The 18,892-nt window shown below is 41.5% G+C and overlaps 1 protein-coding gene and 1 long non-coding RNA gene across 2 annotated transcripts in view; one reads left to right on the top strand and one right to left on the bottom strand.

Annotated features, from left to right (window-relative positions):
- The window catches only part of MCUB (mitochondrial calcium uniporter dominant negative subunit beta), a 91,263-nt gene extending 80,021 nt beyond the window's left edge, over positions 1–11,242 (bottom strand). Inside the window, 1 exon segment of the mRNA XM_060012880.1 lies at positions 11,091–11,242. Within this exon segment, the coding sequence (XP_059868863.1) occupies positions 11,091–11,186 (96 nt within the window). The 5' untranslated portion in view covers positions 11,187–11,242.
- Positions 1,782–3,650, top strand: LOC132426108 (uncharacterized). Its single transcript, XR_009519595.1, has 3 exons — positions 1,782–2,160; positions 2,595–2,643; positions 3,503–3,650. It is a non-coding gene; the product is annotated as an uncharacterized lncRNA (long non-coding RNA).
- Positions 11,243–18,892: the final 7,650 nt, after the last annotated feature.

Below are 18,892 nucleotides of genomic sequence, written 5' to 3'. Positions count from 1 at the left end.
ACCTTTATAGGAAACGCTTACCAACACCTGGTATAGACCAACATCATTTCTCAGAAAGACAACGGCAGCTATCTTCTTATACCTCATTCGTTTAGCACCACTACGAGCACCTGTACTAGCAGAATAAGAAAAACCAAGATATATAAATATATATATATGGCTCCAAAAATTTTAAAGATATGGTACTTACTCTTCAGCAATTACTATGTACAGAGAAAAAGAATATTCATGGCGGAGCAGGCATGCTGGTAAGATACAGACACAAAAAGCCCTGATGTAAGGGAGTGTACAAGTACCAAACGAGTAGTAAAATGAGTCAACTAGGCAGACACAGGAAGGAAGGATGGGGAAAAAAATGGGCAGAGGGCCTGAGTATACATTTTTCCAAAGAAGATACACAAATGGCAATATGTACAGGAAAAGGTGCTCAACATCACAAATCATCAGAGAAATGAAAATCAAAACCACAATGAAGTACCTCCTCATACCTGTTAGAGTGGCTCCATTCAAAAAGACAAGAAATAACAAGCGATGGTGAGGAGGTGGGGAAAAGGGAACCCTTCTGCGCTGCTGGTGGGACTGTAAATTGGTGCAGCCACTATGGAGAACAGTATGGAGGTTCCTCAAACAATTAAAAATAGAACTATCATAGGATCCAGCAATTCCATTTCTGGGAAGTGGAAATGAAAACACTAACTGGAAAAGATATCTGCACCCCCATGTTCACTGAAGCATCGTTTATAATAGCTAAAACATGAAGACAACCTTAGTGTCCATCAATGGATGAATGGATAGAGAAAATATGGTGTACATATACACAATGGAATATTATTCAGCCATAAAAAGAAGGAAATCCTGCCACTTGAGGGGTGGGTGAAATGGAATGGATGAAGCAGGTCAAAAGGTACAAACTTGTAGTTATAAAATAAATAAGTCCTGGGGATGTAATACACAGCATGGGGACTATAGTTAATAATACTGCACTGTATATTTGAAAGTTGCTAAGAGTAAATCCTAAAAATTCTTATCACATGAAAAAAAATTGTAACTATGTATGGTGATGGATGTTAACTGGACTTATTGTGATGATCTTTTCATAACACATACAAATATCAATTATTATACTATACACCTAAAACTAATGTAATGTTATATGTCAATTCTATCTCAATTTCAAAAAAAAAGGAGGAAAGATGATTTCCATCTAGTAATCAAGACAGGTTTTATTTATGAAAATGGTGAAGCCAAGGTCAGACTTTTAACCAGGAATAGAACATCGGCATGGCAGGTGGAGAGAGCACAAGGCAAACTGTTATTTATGCTCTATAAAACATATTCCATCCACGAATTGGTTGTTTTTCAACTTCAAGTTTCAACCATCAGCAACCATGCTTTGGGCTTTTGTAGTACTGCTTTCTGTGAGCCTCCAATAGCATCGGTCTCATAATGCCTCTGGCTTTTCTCCTTTTTTTTCTTTTCCTGCTCTTCTGCTTTAATCCTTCCATTCAGAGACTTCTGGTTGGGCTGCTCTTCCACCGGACAAGATAAGGCACAAGCTAAGCTGCTGTAACAAAGAGACCTAGAAGCACGTGGGACTCAAGAGAGATGTTTGTTTTTCTGGTAGGTAGGCAGTTGAGGGTAAGAGGACACTAATGCCATCCAGGGATGCAGGTCACTTCTATCTAGTTGTCCCACCATCAGCTAGAGGGTTATATGCCTCCACAGGGTCCAGGCTGGCTCACCCCTTCCACATCTTCATTGCAGCCCATGGGAGAGAGTAAAAGGTAGAAGAGAGAAATCAGTTTCCTAATTAAGGATGTGAACAGAAATTACACTTCTATGTCACATGAGATATCCAGAACTTGGTCACACGCTAGCTGCAAAGAAGGCTGAAGAACGTAGTATCTAGGAATGGTCCAATACACTAGAGCTGGAGTGGCAAGATTAGTTATACCTGAGGAAATAGGCTCGGAAGTAAGAGGATCGCTTGTGTTTTTCAACATAATCCATCCCCAGTCTAATTTTTTAATGCAGTGCTCTCCAAACTGTATCCTGTAGACCACTCTCCTGGGAGAAGTTACTAGGAATGCTGTGGAGTAACAGACATCTGTGATCAACCTCCTTCCTGCTCTCAGATCGTCCCAATGCCCATTAGCAAAGGTACGTAGTGAAGGAACACATCTAACTTGGTATGGCTTAACCCAGAATTCTTCAAACTTATAAGAAGAGGGAATTTGTTTTTCTGAAACATCTATTAACATCCTAGGAATCAATATCCTACAGGATATCAGTTTGTGATACAGAGTTTAATTTAATAAACATAATTCCTATAAGGTTTTAATATGGTATCTAAAGCTCTAATACAAGTCAAATCAAGGACCATACTTCCCAGAGAATACTTCCTGCTGCCTCATCAGAGTGCTTACTAGACCCCCAACTCCTTTCAGATTCCACCCTCTGTGCTTATGCCCATTCTTCCTACTCCAAATATGTCTGCTAAACCCTTCCTTACCCTGCTCTCAGAGCTTAGTCAAAATCTTACCTCTTTTCATCTCTTCAATTTCTAATGATGTTTCTTCTCTGAATTCTTTTAGTGTTTGTCTCTGATGTTTGACCCTCATGAGCCAACTGGTGAATGAACACGTATGTATCTCTTTTACGTGTCTTGTCTTCCCCATAACTTTTAAGGATCTTCTCTGCAAGCTTTCAGATCTAGCATGAAGCACCACAACTCCTCCACTGAGCTCTCAGGGCTTAGATAAGAGTCAAAACCCACTTTAGACACAAGGGAAATATGAGCAATTAAAATGCGACAGACCAGGGCTTGGCTCTGGAAGACCAAGTGCATGAGAAGTGGCACCTACATCTCAGAGTAGACGAACCTAACACCAGGATGGGGGAAATAGAAGCCAAACTTTCAGCTAAAACATTCTGAGGAATCAAGCCAGAACCAGCTCTTAGAGCTCATGAGGGTGACGGCAGCACAAGTTCAGGTAGCAGCTGGAACCTCCACTGCCATCCTGTTTACCCCCTCTGTCCCCAAAGTCTAGAAATGCTGGGACAGTGGCATGAATCTTCGGGATTTATCAAAAGTCCCGATTCAAAGACCTCAGATTCTAGGCTGTACAGCAAAAGAGATGAATGGCAACCACTATACAGGTTTACCGATCCAATATGTGAACATTCAACAGTATTCAACACATTTTGCTATGTACCCTGAAGGCACTCCCTTAACCAGCCACCAAGTTCTGGAAGGCCAATGGATGATAATCTTACTCATGGCAATTCCATGCTCTAGAGGAATATGCCCCGCTTCTGCAGTGGTAACGGGGGCCTTGTAATAGGTAAAGGTCTGCATGTTTCTTAATGTCAAAAATTATATTCCTTTTTTTTGGGGGGGGGCGGTTTCCAAAAGGTTAATTTTATATTTTGCCCAGGAAAATATAAAATTGTATCTTACAAATAAAAATTTTTATAATTGATTTTAAAATTACCATTCTAGCTCGTGCACTACAACTGCTGAGCCTGTGCTCTGGCGCCCGCGAGCCACAACTACTGAGCTCACGGGCCACAACTACTGAAGCCCGCGCGCCTAGAGCCCGTGCTCCACAACAAGAGAAGCCACCGCAGTGAGAAGCCCGTGCACTGCAACGAAGAGTAGCCCCCGCTAGCTGCAACTGGAGAAGGCCTGCTCACCCAATGCAGCCATAAGTAAATAAATTAAATTACCATTCTAAATTATTTAAGTTTTCATGACTGAGCTTTTAGTACCAATGATCTAACACTCCGAGAATCCCATTTAGGAAAGTCCTCAGTGGAGAAAAGCGCTGCCTTCCCCACATATAAACAATCATCCTAAATCACCACCACACTTTCAGAACAGCAAAGAAAACACTTAGACGCCAGGTTGTCCTTACAGAATTTATGTTTCACTAAACTATGTTGATTATGTCCTTTAAAAATCCTGATGTGAAAGCATATCTACAACAAAGCAATTAACCAAATATAATTGAAGGCTGCTTTCTTTCACTAGAAAATACAACACATACAAAGATTACTTTGATTTACTTTAAAAAATCTTCAATATTCAAGCCTCATATCACAAAAGGTGGATAATAACGACTTAGGTGCCCCCCCTGGCTAGAGTCAGTGGGGAAGAGGAAATTGAGAAGTTCAGACCTGAAGAGAATACACCATTAATGAGTCTATATGATATTGAGTTCTTTATCATCTATCCCTTCATTCCTCTACCCAACAAGCATTTATTATGCACCTACTGTGACGGGGCAGAAGCCATCAGAGATAAGGAGAAATTTGGGATTGACATGTGTACACTGCTATAGTTAAAATAGATAACCAACAAGGACCTACTGTAGAGCACAGGGAACTCTGCTCAATATTCTGTAATAACCTAAATGGGAAAAGAATTTGAAAAAGAATAGATACATGTATATGCATAACTGAATCACTTTGCTGTACACCTGAGACTAACACAACATTGTTAATCAACTATACGCCAATATAAAATAAAAATTAAAAAACAAACAAAGGGCTGAGAGAATCCAGGTGGGAAAATCATATGAACCCAACTAACTATAATACAGGGTAAGATGAAGTACTGCAGTTACCGTGGGAGTGAAAAGGAAGGTGTAATTAATTCTGCCGGCAGACACCTGCACAAACCACATAAAAACTGGGGTGAGGTGGGGGTGGGTGGGTATTGGAACTCAGCCTTGGGGGATGAGAATTCAGGAAGGTGAAGAGGGAGGGTGATGGGGGCGGGGGCAACGCTGCCCAGGGAACATCATAAACGCCACCAGGGACAAGAGGTATTAGTCCATCATGGCCAGATGGAGGCCTTGCAGGGCATGGAGTGGCAGGTGGGACTGGAGGGATGAAGCCACACGATTTCTGGATCATCTGTTGCTTATGTTTTACAGTTGGCTTACCTTGGTTTGGCTAATAACAAACCCACAAAAGCGTATTTACAAGGTCAAAAGAAACCATACTTTCTCCTGAAAAACGAAAATTGCTTCATGATGCGTTATCTGAAACATTCCCAAAGCAGAGTTGCAGAAATGAGTTCTCAGACTATAAAATGTCACAACATATATCCTCTAGCAAGGGCTTCGACAGCCAATGCTATGCTGATCTGTTTGCACACATTTTCTAAAAAAAATTGTTTTTCAGGTTTGTGGCCACATTACTGTCAGTCTCTCTAATAAAAATGCACACTTGTATTCCAGTTGCATTACTGGCGGAAAAAGCAGTTATTCATCAACAGCTTTTAAAATCCCCTCTTCAAATAGCCCACTCCCCTACTAGGGAAACTTATATACCAAAACAACATATTTAACAAGAGACAGCCACACGTGAACACACACACACACCAACACACATGGTCAGAAAAACAACAAGAATTCATCAAGAAGAATGATAACTTCTTTCCTCCAAACAGGTTCAGGGCATTTATTATTTATTGTTATGCCTAAGAGGTTGAAAATAAGCAAATCTATCTTTTGGTCCCAGAAATGAGATTTGAGCAATGCATTCATTATAAAAACACTCCTACTACAACAAAATAATTGAGAGTTCCCAGTGGAGTTAAATATTTTAGGATTACCACCTGTGTCCACAGCACTTTTATAAACCAAACCGCCTACTCAACCTGGTAGATACCGTAAGACCCGCAGACAGAACCCAGATTCATGGTGTGACCCTTGTCAATCCTGAAGACTTTTTCCTCCCTTAAGTCTGCCACAATAAAACCTTGTGTACCTGTCAGTTTCTTAATATGAGGTTCAATGTTTTATGTTACTTCTTGTTTCTGCTCACAGGCTATAACAATTTCAACTCTAGCTCCATCTCTCGCCTCTCTTTTCACTGCTCCCTATTTCTGGCCCTCAAATCAGAGATATTCTCTTCAATGGACTTTGCTGATAGTGCAGGTTTCACATACCATTTCTCACCAGTATTGTGAATCCTACATTGAGCTCTAATTATCCTCAAAAGAGCTGCCTAACAAAAGCCTGGACTGCATGCCCTCCATTCCTGCAAACTAAGGTTAAAGTGATGTAAAAACAAATAACATCGTTTATGAGTTAATTTACATAGGAAACTCAGAATTAAGAGATTTAACAGGACTTAGTAGTTGACCCAAACTCGATTTTTACCCAGGTGAGGAAAGTGGAGGTGGCAAGGAAATAGGAAGATTTAGAACAGGTGAGGGTGGTAAGAAGAAAAAAGGTGAGAGGAGAGTAACCACCACCTTTAAGAGACAACAATATTTGTGAATTAAATCTCAATTAAAACAAAAAGAGAACCGTACCATCAAAAGTAGATTCTTAGAGCAACTCAATTCAGTGCAGTCAGTATGTGTGGAACACTTTCTGTGAGTGAAGCACTAAGCAGGCTTCCGCCATTAACTACGTAGAACATATTTGTTCAAACGCCAAAGAGCTGACTTTTGAAATTTAATAAAATCTTATTTATGCACCACTTTTTCCCATTAAAAGAGATCACAGAAAAATGAGTGAGGATATGCATGGAGGGAAAAATGAAGGCAGAGAGGATGAAACCATAAGGATGGTAAATACATAAAAGGCATGTCACAAGGTTTTAAACATTTGTTAGAAGATGGGTTGAACATCTGACCATAAGCTTTCTGGCAGCCAGTGCGTAGAGAGAACACCTGTGGCTGTATACCTCACTGCATAATAAACCCCAAATCAGTTCAGGAGAAACCCAACTCTAAGACTAAGACTAGACAGCAGTTTCCTTCATGGGTCCTCGTAAAGAGTACCTCTTAACTGACTACCAGGTTTCACAGGCCTGTTTCTTGAAAGGTATGCCAATGAGGAGAGTTTAGTAAAACATTTGGGTGCGGGATCCCATACCACGCAGTCTAAATACCTAGCTCAAAGAACAGAGCTGGTATTTGTTTTAAAAACCAGGAAAATTAATACTGTGGTAAGTTAAATGGGATCAAAAATTAGATACTTCTAGAATATAGCTAAGATAATGCTATTTTATTATCTATTGGTTTATAGCCTGTACGTTAGGCCAAGATGTCTACTCTATAATGGCTTTAGGGTTCTAATGCTAGATTCTCTTGAATAAGCAACAAGTCACAGTTGAAATCACTGGCCATGACAGAATTAAGAATTAGAGCAAGACAATTCTTAATTCCTAAGAGAATACTATTATGCCATGCTCGCCCCGTGTCAAATAAATTCCAATTTCTTTCTAAAGGGGAAAGTTATTACAATCATTAGTTAAAACTGCCACTTTACTGGCTGCCTAAGGTCATAAAAGGATTTTCAACCATTAAGACAAACATTCTGACACTGACAATATTTTATTATTTTATAATATTTACAACCCGCAGTAAAATAACAAAATGGCAATTTTAGAGATGGAAAGGGCTTTTGAGGCCACTTAGACAAACCTTGTTTTGAAAAGGGAGTAAAACAGGCTCAAAGTAGACTGAATGACTTGGCTAACTTCAGGAGCTAAGTGGCAGGGCCGGGTTAGCCCTCAGATGTCCCAGTTGCCTAACACCAAATGAATTAGCTGCTCATTTCTATTCTGTGAAGTAAATACATCTGGTTTTATAAAGCTATTAGATTAACCAAATTGAGCCTCTGGTTTTCTACCGTAGTTTCATAGGGACCTCATTCAACAAATATTTATCTGCCAAGCCACAAAATGATTTCCCAGCTTAGAGCTCGCTGTAAAACAGAATACTGGTAAATTGCAATAAACAGTAAAGTAAACCAAAAATAAGCAAACGAAAAACCCAGCCCTAATACCTAAGTGCCAGGAAGGTAGTAATGTTTAACATTTAATAGACAAACCGGTCTTAAACTACTTTGAGACCAAAGTATCCATGTCTTTTCTACAATGTAAGTACCATCACCAACATACAAATCAACCACTGTCCTCAGGAGAGAGCTCTGAAATGAGGATTATAGTACACAGCGCACCAGTTACAAACACATGAGGTAGAATCATAGGAACGTGTCAAACGAGGATGACACGTTTATTAAATTCAAAAGATAAAAACAACGAAAACAACTTCTAAATTAACATTTGGTGGTGGCATTATAACATGTATATGCTTTGTTTCTATGAGTTAAAAAAAAAAGCACACTCAATACTTAAACTTCTCTGCAAAGTACACCTGATTTTTTAAAAATTTTAAACATAGCCAATGTAGGGACCCAAACACTGTACTGGCGGCTTGAAATCACATCAGGGAGTCCCTCCAACTAAGTAGCAGAAGAACCAAATTAAGAAAGGCACAATCAGGCAAGAGCTTTCTGTTTAGTGATAATTTATCAGGCACCATGATCACTCAAAGCTGTGTCCTGGAGAACAAGACAGGCCAGCAGGAGCTGTGGATTGCTGGGACAACCACTCAGCCACAGCGCTGCAAAGAAGCAGAGATGCTGAGACTGGAACGTAACCATGGACAACAGGCCATGCCTTGGCCAAAGGTAATATGGCGTGCTCTGGCTCTCTTATGCTTCAGACTTATGTCCTTTAAAAAGCAATTCTGGGCTTCCCTGGTGGCGCAGTGGTTGGGAGTCCACCTGCCGATGCAGGGGACACGGGTTCGAGCCCTGGTCTGGGAAGATCCCACATGCCACGGAGCAACTGGACCCATGAGCCACAACTACTGAGCCTGCGCGTCTGGAGTCTGTGCTCTGAAACAAGAGAGGCCACGATAGTGAGAGGCCCACGCACCGCGATGAAGAGTGGCCCCCGCTCGCCGCAACTAGAGAAAGCCCTCGCACAGAAACGAAGACCCAACCCAGCCAAAAATAATAAATAAATAAAATTTTTTTTAAAAAAGCAATTCTGCTATACTAAACATACTCATGTTGACAAACTTTTTTTCTACCCAAAAAAACACTGGCAATTACTCACCTACCATGTGAAGCATAAAAACTGTCTATTTTTCAAAATCACTAAATGCTCCTCTAAGGCACACTCCTTTCAGAAGAGGCCAAATATAACTGGGAATGCTTACTTGAGATACTATTAATGACAAGTCCTTTCAAGCTAGGATTTCATGAGCTGTCAGGTCACATGTATCACTTCTTTTTTTCCTGCTGCTTTCAAAGGCTCTAGGGATCTGAATGTTTACAGCAAAAACGTATGGAAATAACACCTGTCTTTAGCCACAGGACTTTTCATATCAAATGGAGCAATCACAAAACAGTGAGACCTTAGAATGAAAGATGTCCCTACAACCAGTTAATGTGACTTGCAGAAAATGGTTTAGTAGCCCTACCTAAAACTCCTAGGCAGCCAGGATATTTCTGTCAGTTTCTTTATGGTACAATTTCAAAGAGCATATAAAGAAGCACACTCAAAGTTTCTCTTTATTCTTTGGGGGTCTTTAATCAGACAAGTGAAATGATGGAAACATTTCTATTTCTAAGGTTCAGCAAATTGACTTAATAGCATGGACAGTCAAGACCTAAAACAAAAATCTGCAGATTAGACACAGTCAAACATAAGGCTTCTTAAGATGATTCCCCTATGATTAAGCCTAATAAGCCCCACTGTATCACTTTCGACCTCTTTTAAAAGAGTATCCAGTTCCTGCTGGGGCATGCAATGGCACTACCCTGGATAGCATCAGGTGGGAAACATAAAGAGTTTAGAGTTGATAACCTGAGAAACAGCAGCCAGTCTTAGGATCCATAAACATTCTACTCAAAATGTTAAATAGATTTAACAGAAAAGTGAATCAATCATTTAAGTTTAAATGGTGTACAGTGAAGGGGGTTCCTTGTATCGGGTTGTCTTACTGTTTAGTATATCTTTGACTGTAAAGTGCAACATTTATAATAAAAACACAAATTTCACAAAATGAAAAAAGCCTCTCTCTCCCATTAGTCTATTAAGTCTACCCTTTTACATTTTAAGAAGTTTGCCCCTGTCCTAGTTATAAGGAACAAAATGCCCTTCCTCATTCCCTTTCTAACATTCAGGGAAGGCATTTTAAAAATGCACTTAAACATTTCTCCAACCATTCCAAACTCTGAAGCCCTGAGAGAGCTGGAGGGGGAAAAAAAGAGAAAAATTAAAAGGACGTGAAAGTGACAAGATACTGGTAATGACATCGCTTACTTTCTGCTCTTCTTGCAAAGTGCACGCACAACTGGAAGAAAAAATAAATCTTTTCCCGGTTAACAATCTGAAACTGATTTATGAGGGTGGGGAGGCGGTGCTGGGGACTAAAACGCAAACCACGCTCTCCGCAACCGCGCACACCTGGAAGGCTCTAGTTTAAAGGCTGTCTTTCCTCATCAGGCTCAGAGTTTGGGCTCCTGGGCGCCTGTCAGGCTCCATCACAATCCCAGTTACAATCAGTACTTTCCCCCGTCTTCCTGTGTCTTTTTTAGTGCACATCCACTCTCCTCCCTCCTCCCAAGCGACGGCTCTTCACAGACCACAATACAACTGTGTCAGGCCAACCGTTACCCACCAACACACACTCATGATTCCCCCGACTCTCAAGTCTCGGAACAAAACGCGAATTTTTCTTCCCTCTTTGAAAGGGAGGTGCTCGCGGTTTTCAGGATGGAAATTCCACTCTCCTACGACAGTGCACACTCGGGGCACTCACTCTGCTCGCGCTACCGTTTTCTTAGCCCTTTTCGGTCATTTCGGCACCGACGATCGAGCCGACAGCAAAACGGCTCTGAAAACTTATTCAAGACCGTAGTTTGGACGCGGAGAAACTGCCTGCCGAGGTAACTGTGCTGCGCCCCGGGCCGCAGCCCCATGGTCGCCGCACCCCAACTTAACCGAGGTGATGCGCCGACGCACATCCTTTCCTTCCTGGCCTTTCCTTCCCTCGGCCCCTGGGGGTGACCCCGACTTTGGACCCCGGGGCCCACTTCCGCGGCCCGGGCGACCACCTGTCGGGGTCCTCCCGCGCGCGAAACCGGGGAGCCAGCAAAACGCAGTGAACGTCCCGGCCGCCGGGCTTTCGCTCCCGCGGAAGTTGCCCCACGCAAACTTTTCCAGCCACCTCCCCCCAGCTCCCCCCCGCCGCCGGGCTCGGGCTTAACCTGGGGCATCGGCGGTTGCGGATGCGTTCGGCCTTGGGTTCCTGGGGTCTGCAGCAGACGCGCACGCCAGGGCCAGGGGCCCCTCCGAAGCATCATTCCGCCCGGCGCGGCGCTCCCGCCCCAGTCAGCGGGCCATCCTCCGAGCCGGAAGACTGGGAGAGGGCGTTCCCGGTGGGCGCAGCCTCGCCGGGCCCCCGCCTCCCAGCGAAGCGCAGCGCGGGGCGGGCTAAAGGGAGGGTGTGTCACTCTTCTCTCCTCGTCTTCGCACGCAACTGGGCGCTAGACTGTTTTCTTTCCTCCGACCAAAATTTTAAAACGGAACAGGGAGAGAAAGAGAGCGCGGGGGAACCGCCCTTCGCATCTCGGGTTTCCAGGGGCAGCGCGGACGCTGGGACGGCCTCGCTTCTTCCAGCGGAAGCCCCCTCTGAAATGAACGAGAGCGGGCCCCACGCACCTTGCGGGCTGTTGATTTCAAAATTCGCGAGTAATTCTGGGTACTCAGTGCCCTTGGGGCCGTCTGCTGCCTTCCACCCCGCCGGCAGGGAGGCGCGGGCCTGAGTGGCCATCTGGAGAGAGGCAGGGTCTCTCTGAAAGTTTCCCTCCTGGACTGAGAGGAAAGGAGGGAGACAAGCAGGTCCACCAAGGCGCCACCTCTCAGTTGGCTCAGTGCGGGCTGCGGGCTGCGCTGCTCATTGTTGAGCGCTGTGACGGTCACCCCAGACCTACTTCTGCCAGACGTTTGCGGTGACCCACCCAGAGCTCTTTGGGACGAGCTCTCCCACTGTCGAATTGGCTTCTCCTTTGCAGCACGTTTTTAACTGAAGGAGCTAAGGAACAGGAACTGTCTTCTCGACAGCTGGGAAATCTAATGTTTTGTCTTGGAGACTTTTTGTTTGTGAAAACAAACACAAACCATTTAAGAGCAACCTAGTCCAACTTTCAAAGAGCTTACTTACAACAGAGTTGCTAGATAAAATACAGAATGCCCAGTTAAATTTGATTTTCAGATAAACAAAACATAATATTTTTTAGCATAAGTATGTCCCAAATATTGCATGGGTCACACTTATACTTTTCTATGAAATATTTGGGATATACTTACACTAAATTATTTATTGATTATCTGTAATTAAATTTAGCTGGGCATCCCATATTGTTATTTGCTAAATCTGCAAGAGGCTTGAGTTAATGAGTCAAAGCTAGCAAACAGTGCAACAAGTGGCAAATCTCACCTGATGACGATCTCCTTTCTTTATTGAAAAAAAGATGTAAGTTTCTATGATAGCAAAACCTTTGTCACCACTTAAGGCTGATTCATATGTGTTAATGAGCATCTGTGTTTCAAAATACCGTTGCCCTGCACAGATAGTGACGCATTAAACATTAAGTCCACATGGGAAGTAATTTACCTTACCTGAGTCCTTTCCTTCTATCTGCTAGTGCTCCAAATGAAAGAGATTTGTCTACCGTGAATAAAGCTGCAATAAACATGGGGATGCAGGTATCTTTTTGAGATACTTATTTCATTTCTTTTGGATACATATCTAGTAGTGGGATTGCCGGATCTATATGGTAGTTCTCTTTTAATTTTTTGAGGAACCATTATACTGCTTTCCATAATGGCTGCACCAATTTACATTCCCACCAACAGTGTACAAGAGTTCCCTTTTCTCCTGTAGCCATAATATGGAAACAACCCAAGTGTCCATCAAAGGATGAATGGACAAAGAAAATGATATATAGATGTTGTTCATACATATAATGGGATATTATTCACCGATAAAATAGAAGGAAATCCTGCCATTTTGACAATATAGATAAACGTGAAGGACATTATGCTAAGTGAAATAAGTCAGAAAGACAAATACTATATGATCTCTCTTATATGTGGGAGCTAAAAAAGTCAAATCCATAGAACCAGAGAGTAGAACAGTGGTTTCCAGGGGCAGGAAGGTGGGGAAAATGGGGAGATGCTGGTCAAAAAGTACAAACTTTCAGTTATAAGATGAATCAGTTCTAACAACCTAATGTACAGCATGGTGACTATAGTTAATAGTACTGTATTATACACTTGAAATTTGCCAAGAGAGTAGATCTTAACTGGACTAACCACACCGAAAAAAAAAAAGGTAACTCTATGAGGTGATAGATGTGTTTATCAACTTGATTGTGTTCATTCACAATGTATACATATGTCAAACCATTGCATTGTCCATTTGAATATATACACTTTTTATTTGTCAGTTAATTATACCTCAATAGAGCTGGGAGGGGGTTGAAGAAAGAAGTTTTATTTGGAGAGAAATGGAGAAGAGGAGAAAATGTCCATTTTGAGCACAGAATCTGCTGCTATATCACTCTAATACTCTTTTTCCAACAGGTTTTTTGGGGGCTACATTCCCTTCAATTGCCTTTTCATAGGACAACAATTTTGTAATACTTTCTATGGAGAGAATAGAAAAGATTAATGTCTTCTCTCTAGCATGCTGATTTGTTTTTACATATCATTGAGAGTTTAGAAAAGTGTTTTTAAGCGTTAAAACTCACTATTGGTAATGTCATGTTAATTCTTATGGTTGTTCTTAAATTGGCAAAAGTTCTATCAAGTGTTTCTCATACCTGAGCTGTAACATTTGGAAGAATAGTCCACAAGTAGCTTCTGAGTCATTCATTCCAAGCGTCATTTCTTTTTTGTTGTTTTTTGGGGGGGTTGTTTTTGTTTTTGTGTGTTATTTTTGTTTGCTTTTTGGGCATCATTTCTTTTTACTAGCCACAAACTCTGGTCACTTGGCACTGCAGGGCACATTCATACTGCATTGCAATCTCTGGCCCTGCACTTTTGTCACAGCAGTAAGTGAGAGGAGTATTCTTGGAAGTCATTCCTACATGGGCACGGTTAACAATACTTAATAATACATGGAAATCACTGTGAGCCACATACAGTTATCCCACTAAACCCGAAATACATGTATCTCCAACTCAACTTACTTTTTGTTGGATCTTGAAAATGGCCATGGCCACTCAGCCACCTGACACAAGGGGACATGTGTCAGAGGGGTGGTTGGAGAGGAAAGAGACAGTGAGTGGTCTTAATCGATTCCAGTTAAAATATTTTACTTTTAGAAATATTACAAAAACATCTCACCAAGTGAATGCATTGCTAGGGACCAACGCCTCACCAGGTGCCTTGGGAAAGGCTTGTGCAAGTGAAGACCCCTGAAAGCTTAAGCTAAATCAAATTCGCTGACACCTAAGTCATCAATACATGCTATTACTATTACTCCAAACCATTCCGTAACACTTAGTGCCTGCCTATTTTGTAGAACTTATCACACTTTTTATTTACATTCATATCTGGCTCTCCAGCTCAATTATAAATGCAGGGGCAGGTGCTCTGTCAGAATGCCTGGCACAAGACCTGTTTTAAATTAGAGACTCCGTCAACAATGAATAGATGAAACTATGCCAATAGACAGGAAGAGATATTGCAAGAACAACTCAAAACCAATGCGACCGAAGAAAAGTCCGGGAGCTGTGGCTCCAGATAGGAAGGATAACAATATGCAGAGAAGAAAGAGCCCTGCCAGGGCTGTAGGACAAGGATCAGAGATCTCAGGACTAAAGAGATGGAAAACAGGTGCAGGAAGGGCCTTTAAAACAACCAATGTGGGCTTCCCTGGTGGCGCAGTGTTTGAGAGTCCGCCTGCCAATGCCGGGAACGCAGGTTCGTGCCCCGGTCCGGGAAGATCCCACATGCAGCGGAGCGGCTGGGCCCCTGAGCCATGGCCGCTGGGCCTGCGCGTCCGGAGCCTGTGCTCCGCAACGGGAGAGGCCACAACAGTGAGAGGCCCACGTACCCGCAAAACAAACAAACAAACAAAAGAAACCCAATGTGATTCCATTTATATAAGATGTCCAGAAAGGGCAAATCTATAGAGATGGAAAGTAGATTAGTAGTTGCCTGGGGCTGTAAGTTGGGAGTGAGGCAAACAAGCATGAGGAATCTTTTTTGGGGTGATGGAAATGTCCTAAATTGACTGGATTGTGGAGATTATTGCATGTCTGTAAATTTGCTGAAAATCATTTGTACACTTTGAGTGAAATTTGTGGTATATAAATGACACCAATAAAGTTGTTTATGGTTGGTTTTTTTTTTCTGAAAAGGGAAAGCAGAGATTCAAATGTGAAGAGGTTCTAATACGTAAGTATATTAATGAACTAGCTCGGAGTAACTGTCCTGTCTCACCAAGATTCCCACACATTGTGGTGAAGTGTGTTGTGCACCAAAGTGATCCACATGTGCTGAGCCACCATGTGGACAGGGCAGCCCCAGTAGTCTTTCCATCTGCGGTGTCCAGAGCTCTCTCACTTTGCTGACCCCCCAAATTACTAGAGTGTGGGTCTAGTAAAAAGAAGCGACATGTGAAATGAATGCCAAGAAGCCGGTCTGTGGCATATTCTTCCCAATATTACAGCTCACATATGAAAAACACTTGAAGAATTGACAGGACATTGCCAATAGTGAGTTGTAAAGCTGAGACACTGTTCTAAACTATAATGATATGAAACAAAACAACATGCGAGAGAAAATTCTCTTTTCTATTCTCTTTTCTATTCTCTCTATAGAAAGTATTGCAAAATTGCTGCCCTATGAAAAGGCAGTCAAAGGGAATGTAGCCAAAAAACTGTCGGGGGGAAAAAAGTATGACAGTGATGTGAGCGGCAACTAATTTTTTAAAATGTTTTATTTTGGGGGTTTTGTGCTTTAAAAACTTTTGTTATTTATGACTTATTTCCTCACTCTAAATATTCATTACCATGCCAATTTTGCATTCCTAATTTTTTATTATTTTTCTTAAAGACGGTCTCCCAAATTATATAACCTCAGGCTCCACGAAACTTGGACCTGCCTCTGTGGGTCAGGCATAAGCACTTGGTTTAGTTATTATAAAAACCTTACAGGGTCTTCCCTGGTGGCGCAGTGGTTGAGAATCTGCCTGCTAATGCAGGGGACACGGGTTCGAGCCCTGATCTGGGAGGATCCCACATGCCGCGGAGCAACTAGGCCTGTGAGCCACAAGTACTGAGCCTGCGTGTCTGGAGCCTGTGCTCCGCAACAAGAGAGGCTGCGATAGTGAGAGGCCTGTGCACCGCGATGAAGAGTGGCCCCCGCTTGCCACAAGTAGAGAAAGCCCTCGCACAGAAACGAAGACCCAACACAGCAAAAATAAATAAATTAATTAATAAACTCCTACCCCCAACATCTAAAAAAAAAACAAACCTTACAAATTAATGTTATTAGCTCCCTATCACAGACAAAGAAACTAGTAGGTTAAGTAACTTATCTAAGGTCATATAGTCAGAACTCAAGCCTGGAATTGTATAACTATGGTGCCAAGATTTTTCAACTCCAAGACCCCAAGATAACCTTGACCTTACATTGCCTGTCTCTTCTGACATCGCTTAACCACCTGACCTTTTCATAGCCACAGCTGGGATTAGGGTGCAGTGAAGGGAGGGGAATCAATTGCAGGGTCAAATCCTTTCTTTATTTTCAATGTTGATACTCTGTTCATCATAAATTTTTTGCATTAATTTCGATTTTTAAAAATATTACATTTAAATATTATCTCAATGACTGAGTTTTTTGGTGCCCCTTTAAATTTGGTGCCCAAGGCGAGTACCTCAGTTGCCTCACCCTAGTTTTAGCCTGGCATCAGATCCTTAATGAGGACATGAATATCCAGATTTGTGCTTTAACTTCTAATAAAGGTCGTCCCCAAATTTCCCCATTGACGTTCATACAACTGGCCTTTGCAGGCGTTATTCATTTATGTCCTCAAACTATCATTTGAGAACTCAGTTTTTCACAGATAGGCTGACCAGTAACGGTACTGGACTATCTACCATTAGTATCACTTGCCTACCATTGGCAACGGGGCTAGATTCAGTCAAGGTAGAAGGAAAGTTTATTTACGAAAAAAGTTTTATATTTATGTCACCTGGTCTTACTTGTAAAATCATCTGAATCCAGCAACTTCTCATATATCCTCTGCAGATGCCAGTAGCACTGGGTTGCAGAGGCGGACTGGCTGAGGGGTCCCCTCGAGTATCCTACTTGGAGGTCCCTACGCTGACTGAATTCTAGAGATAACTAGAGAAGAATATTCCTAGGCTTTCATTTTTAACAGAGTCATAAAGAACTTAGTACCCAAATGAAAATACATATTATTTTCAAACTCTGTAGGGAAGATTCATAATATAATGACCGTATGTCAGGCCTCAGAGGAAATCTCAAAAATATTTTTTTAACTTCCTAACATATAAGCTTTATTCATGAAATTAGAAGGTAAAGCATCACTACCATTGGAATTTGAATAACACACTTATTAAAAATACTCATGGATTAAGTAGGAAATAAGTGGAATTTGAGAACTATTTTAAAACTGCATAGCAATGAAAGCACTTAATATCAAAAGGTTCACTACTCAGGAAAATGTATAGACTTAAATGCATTTATTAGAAAACAAGGAAGTCTGAAAGTAAACTACGCTTACAATCTAAGAAGCTATAAAAATAGCAAAACTAAGCCTAAAGGATGTAGTGGGAAGAAAATGATAGTGGTAAAAGCAGAAAATGAATCAGACTTCCTCTACCCTTTTTTCTAAAGCAACGTCTCCCCAAAATAGAGTGAGTCAATAAAACCAAAAGTTGTTTTTTTTTTTTAAAGGCACCAAGACTGACAAAACTGACACAAGAATGATGAAGAAAAAAGAAGGAATACATATACATAACAGAAAGGATAGAAAAACTAACCCCCAGTAATTGCTTATACCAATCAATTTAAAACTATAAAAACCAAACTTGGCTCAACAAAGAGACCTGAAGAGACCAGTAGTCATAGATTGAAACAGTGTTTAATGATCTACCTGGAAAAACGTCCCAAGCCCAGAGTTTACTGGGCCAGTTCAACCAAAACTTCCAAAATAGATAATACTTATCTTATATACCTAAACTTTAGCTAACTGATATGAATTGTTCCAAAGCATCAAAACAGATGGGAAGCTATCCAATTCATTTAACAAAACTAGCATAATGCTGATATCAAAATGAAACAAGTAAACATGATAAAAGCAGGTCACAGACCAATCTTACTTATAAAGGAAATAAAACAGATCTTAAATGAAATGTCAGCAAATGGAACCAGTAGTGTAATAAAAGAATGATCAAGTAAAAATTGATCCAAGCTGCCAGGGTCAATTCCTAAATTTCACATTCTCTTAATCCAAACACGTCCCATCTGAACTGTGCTGGGGGCTGCTTTATTCATGAATTGTTCTCTTCCGCCTCCTACAGTAGGCTGGCTGGCCGTCTCCTGTTCACATCACCCCTCTGTTCAAAGCCCTTTGAAGGCATTACACCTTTCAGAATGAAACCCAAAGGCTTCACCATAGCCCGCGAGGCCCTAAAAGATAAGTCTGGCCGCACTACCTCCTACTCATTGCCTGTAGCCCTCACTCTGCTTTATTTTTCTTCTTAGCATTTCATCATCACCTATATTTATTTTTTATCTGTCTCCCCCAACTAGAATGCAAGCTCTATGATGGAAGGGACCTTGTCTGTTTTGTTCACTGCTCTAAACTCATCACCTAACAGAGCCTGTCACAAAGTAGGTTCTTAAATATTTCATGAATGAATGAAAGGATGAAAAATAAAACAGGACTTGTAAGTTTAAAACATCAACCACTTTAAGAACAACAAAATCACACATACTTCTGGTTATACGTGCACAAGGGTGTGTC

This window comes from Delphinus delphis, chromosome 5 (assembly GCF_949987515.2).
Source record: "Delphinus delphis chromosome 5, mDelDel1.2, whole genome shotgun sequence".
NCBI classification, from domain to species: domain Eukaryota; kingdom Metazoa; phylum Chordata; class Mammalia; order Artiodactyla; family Delphinidae; genus Delphinus; species Delphinus delphis.
Note: the sequence above shows the minus strand (reverse complement) of the source record. Positions and strands in the feature narration are given on the sequence as shown.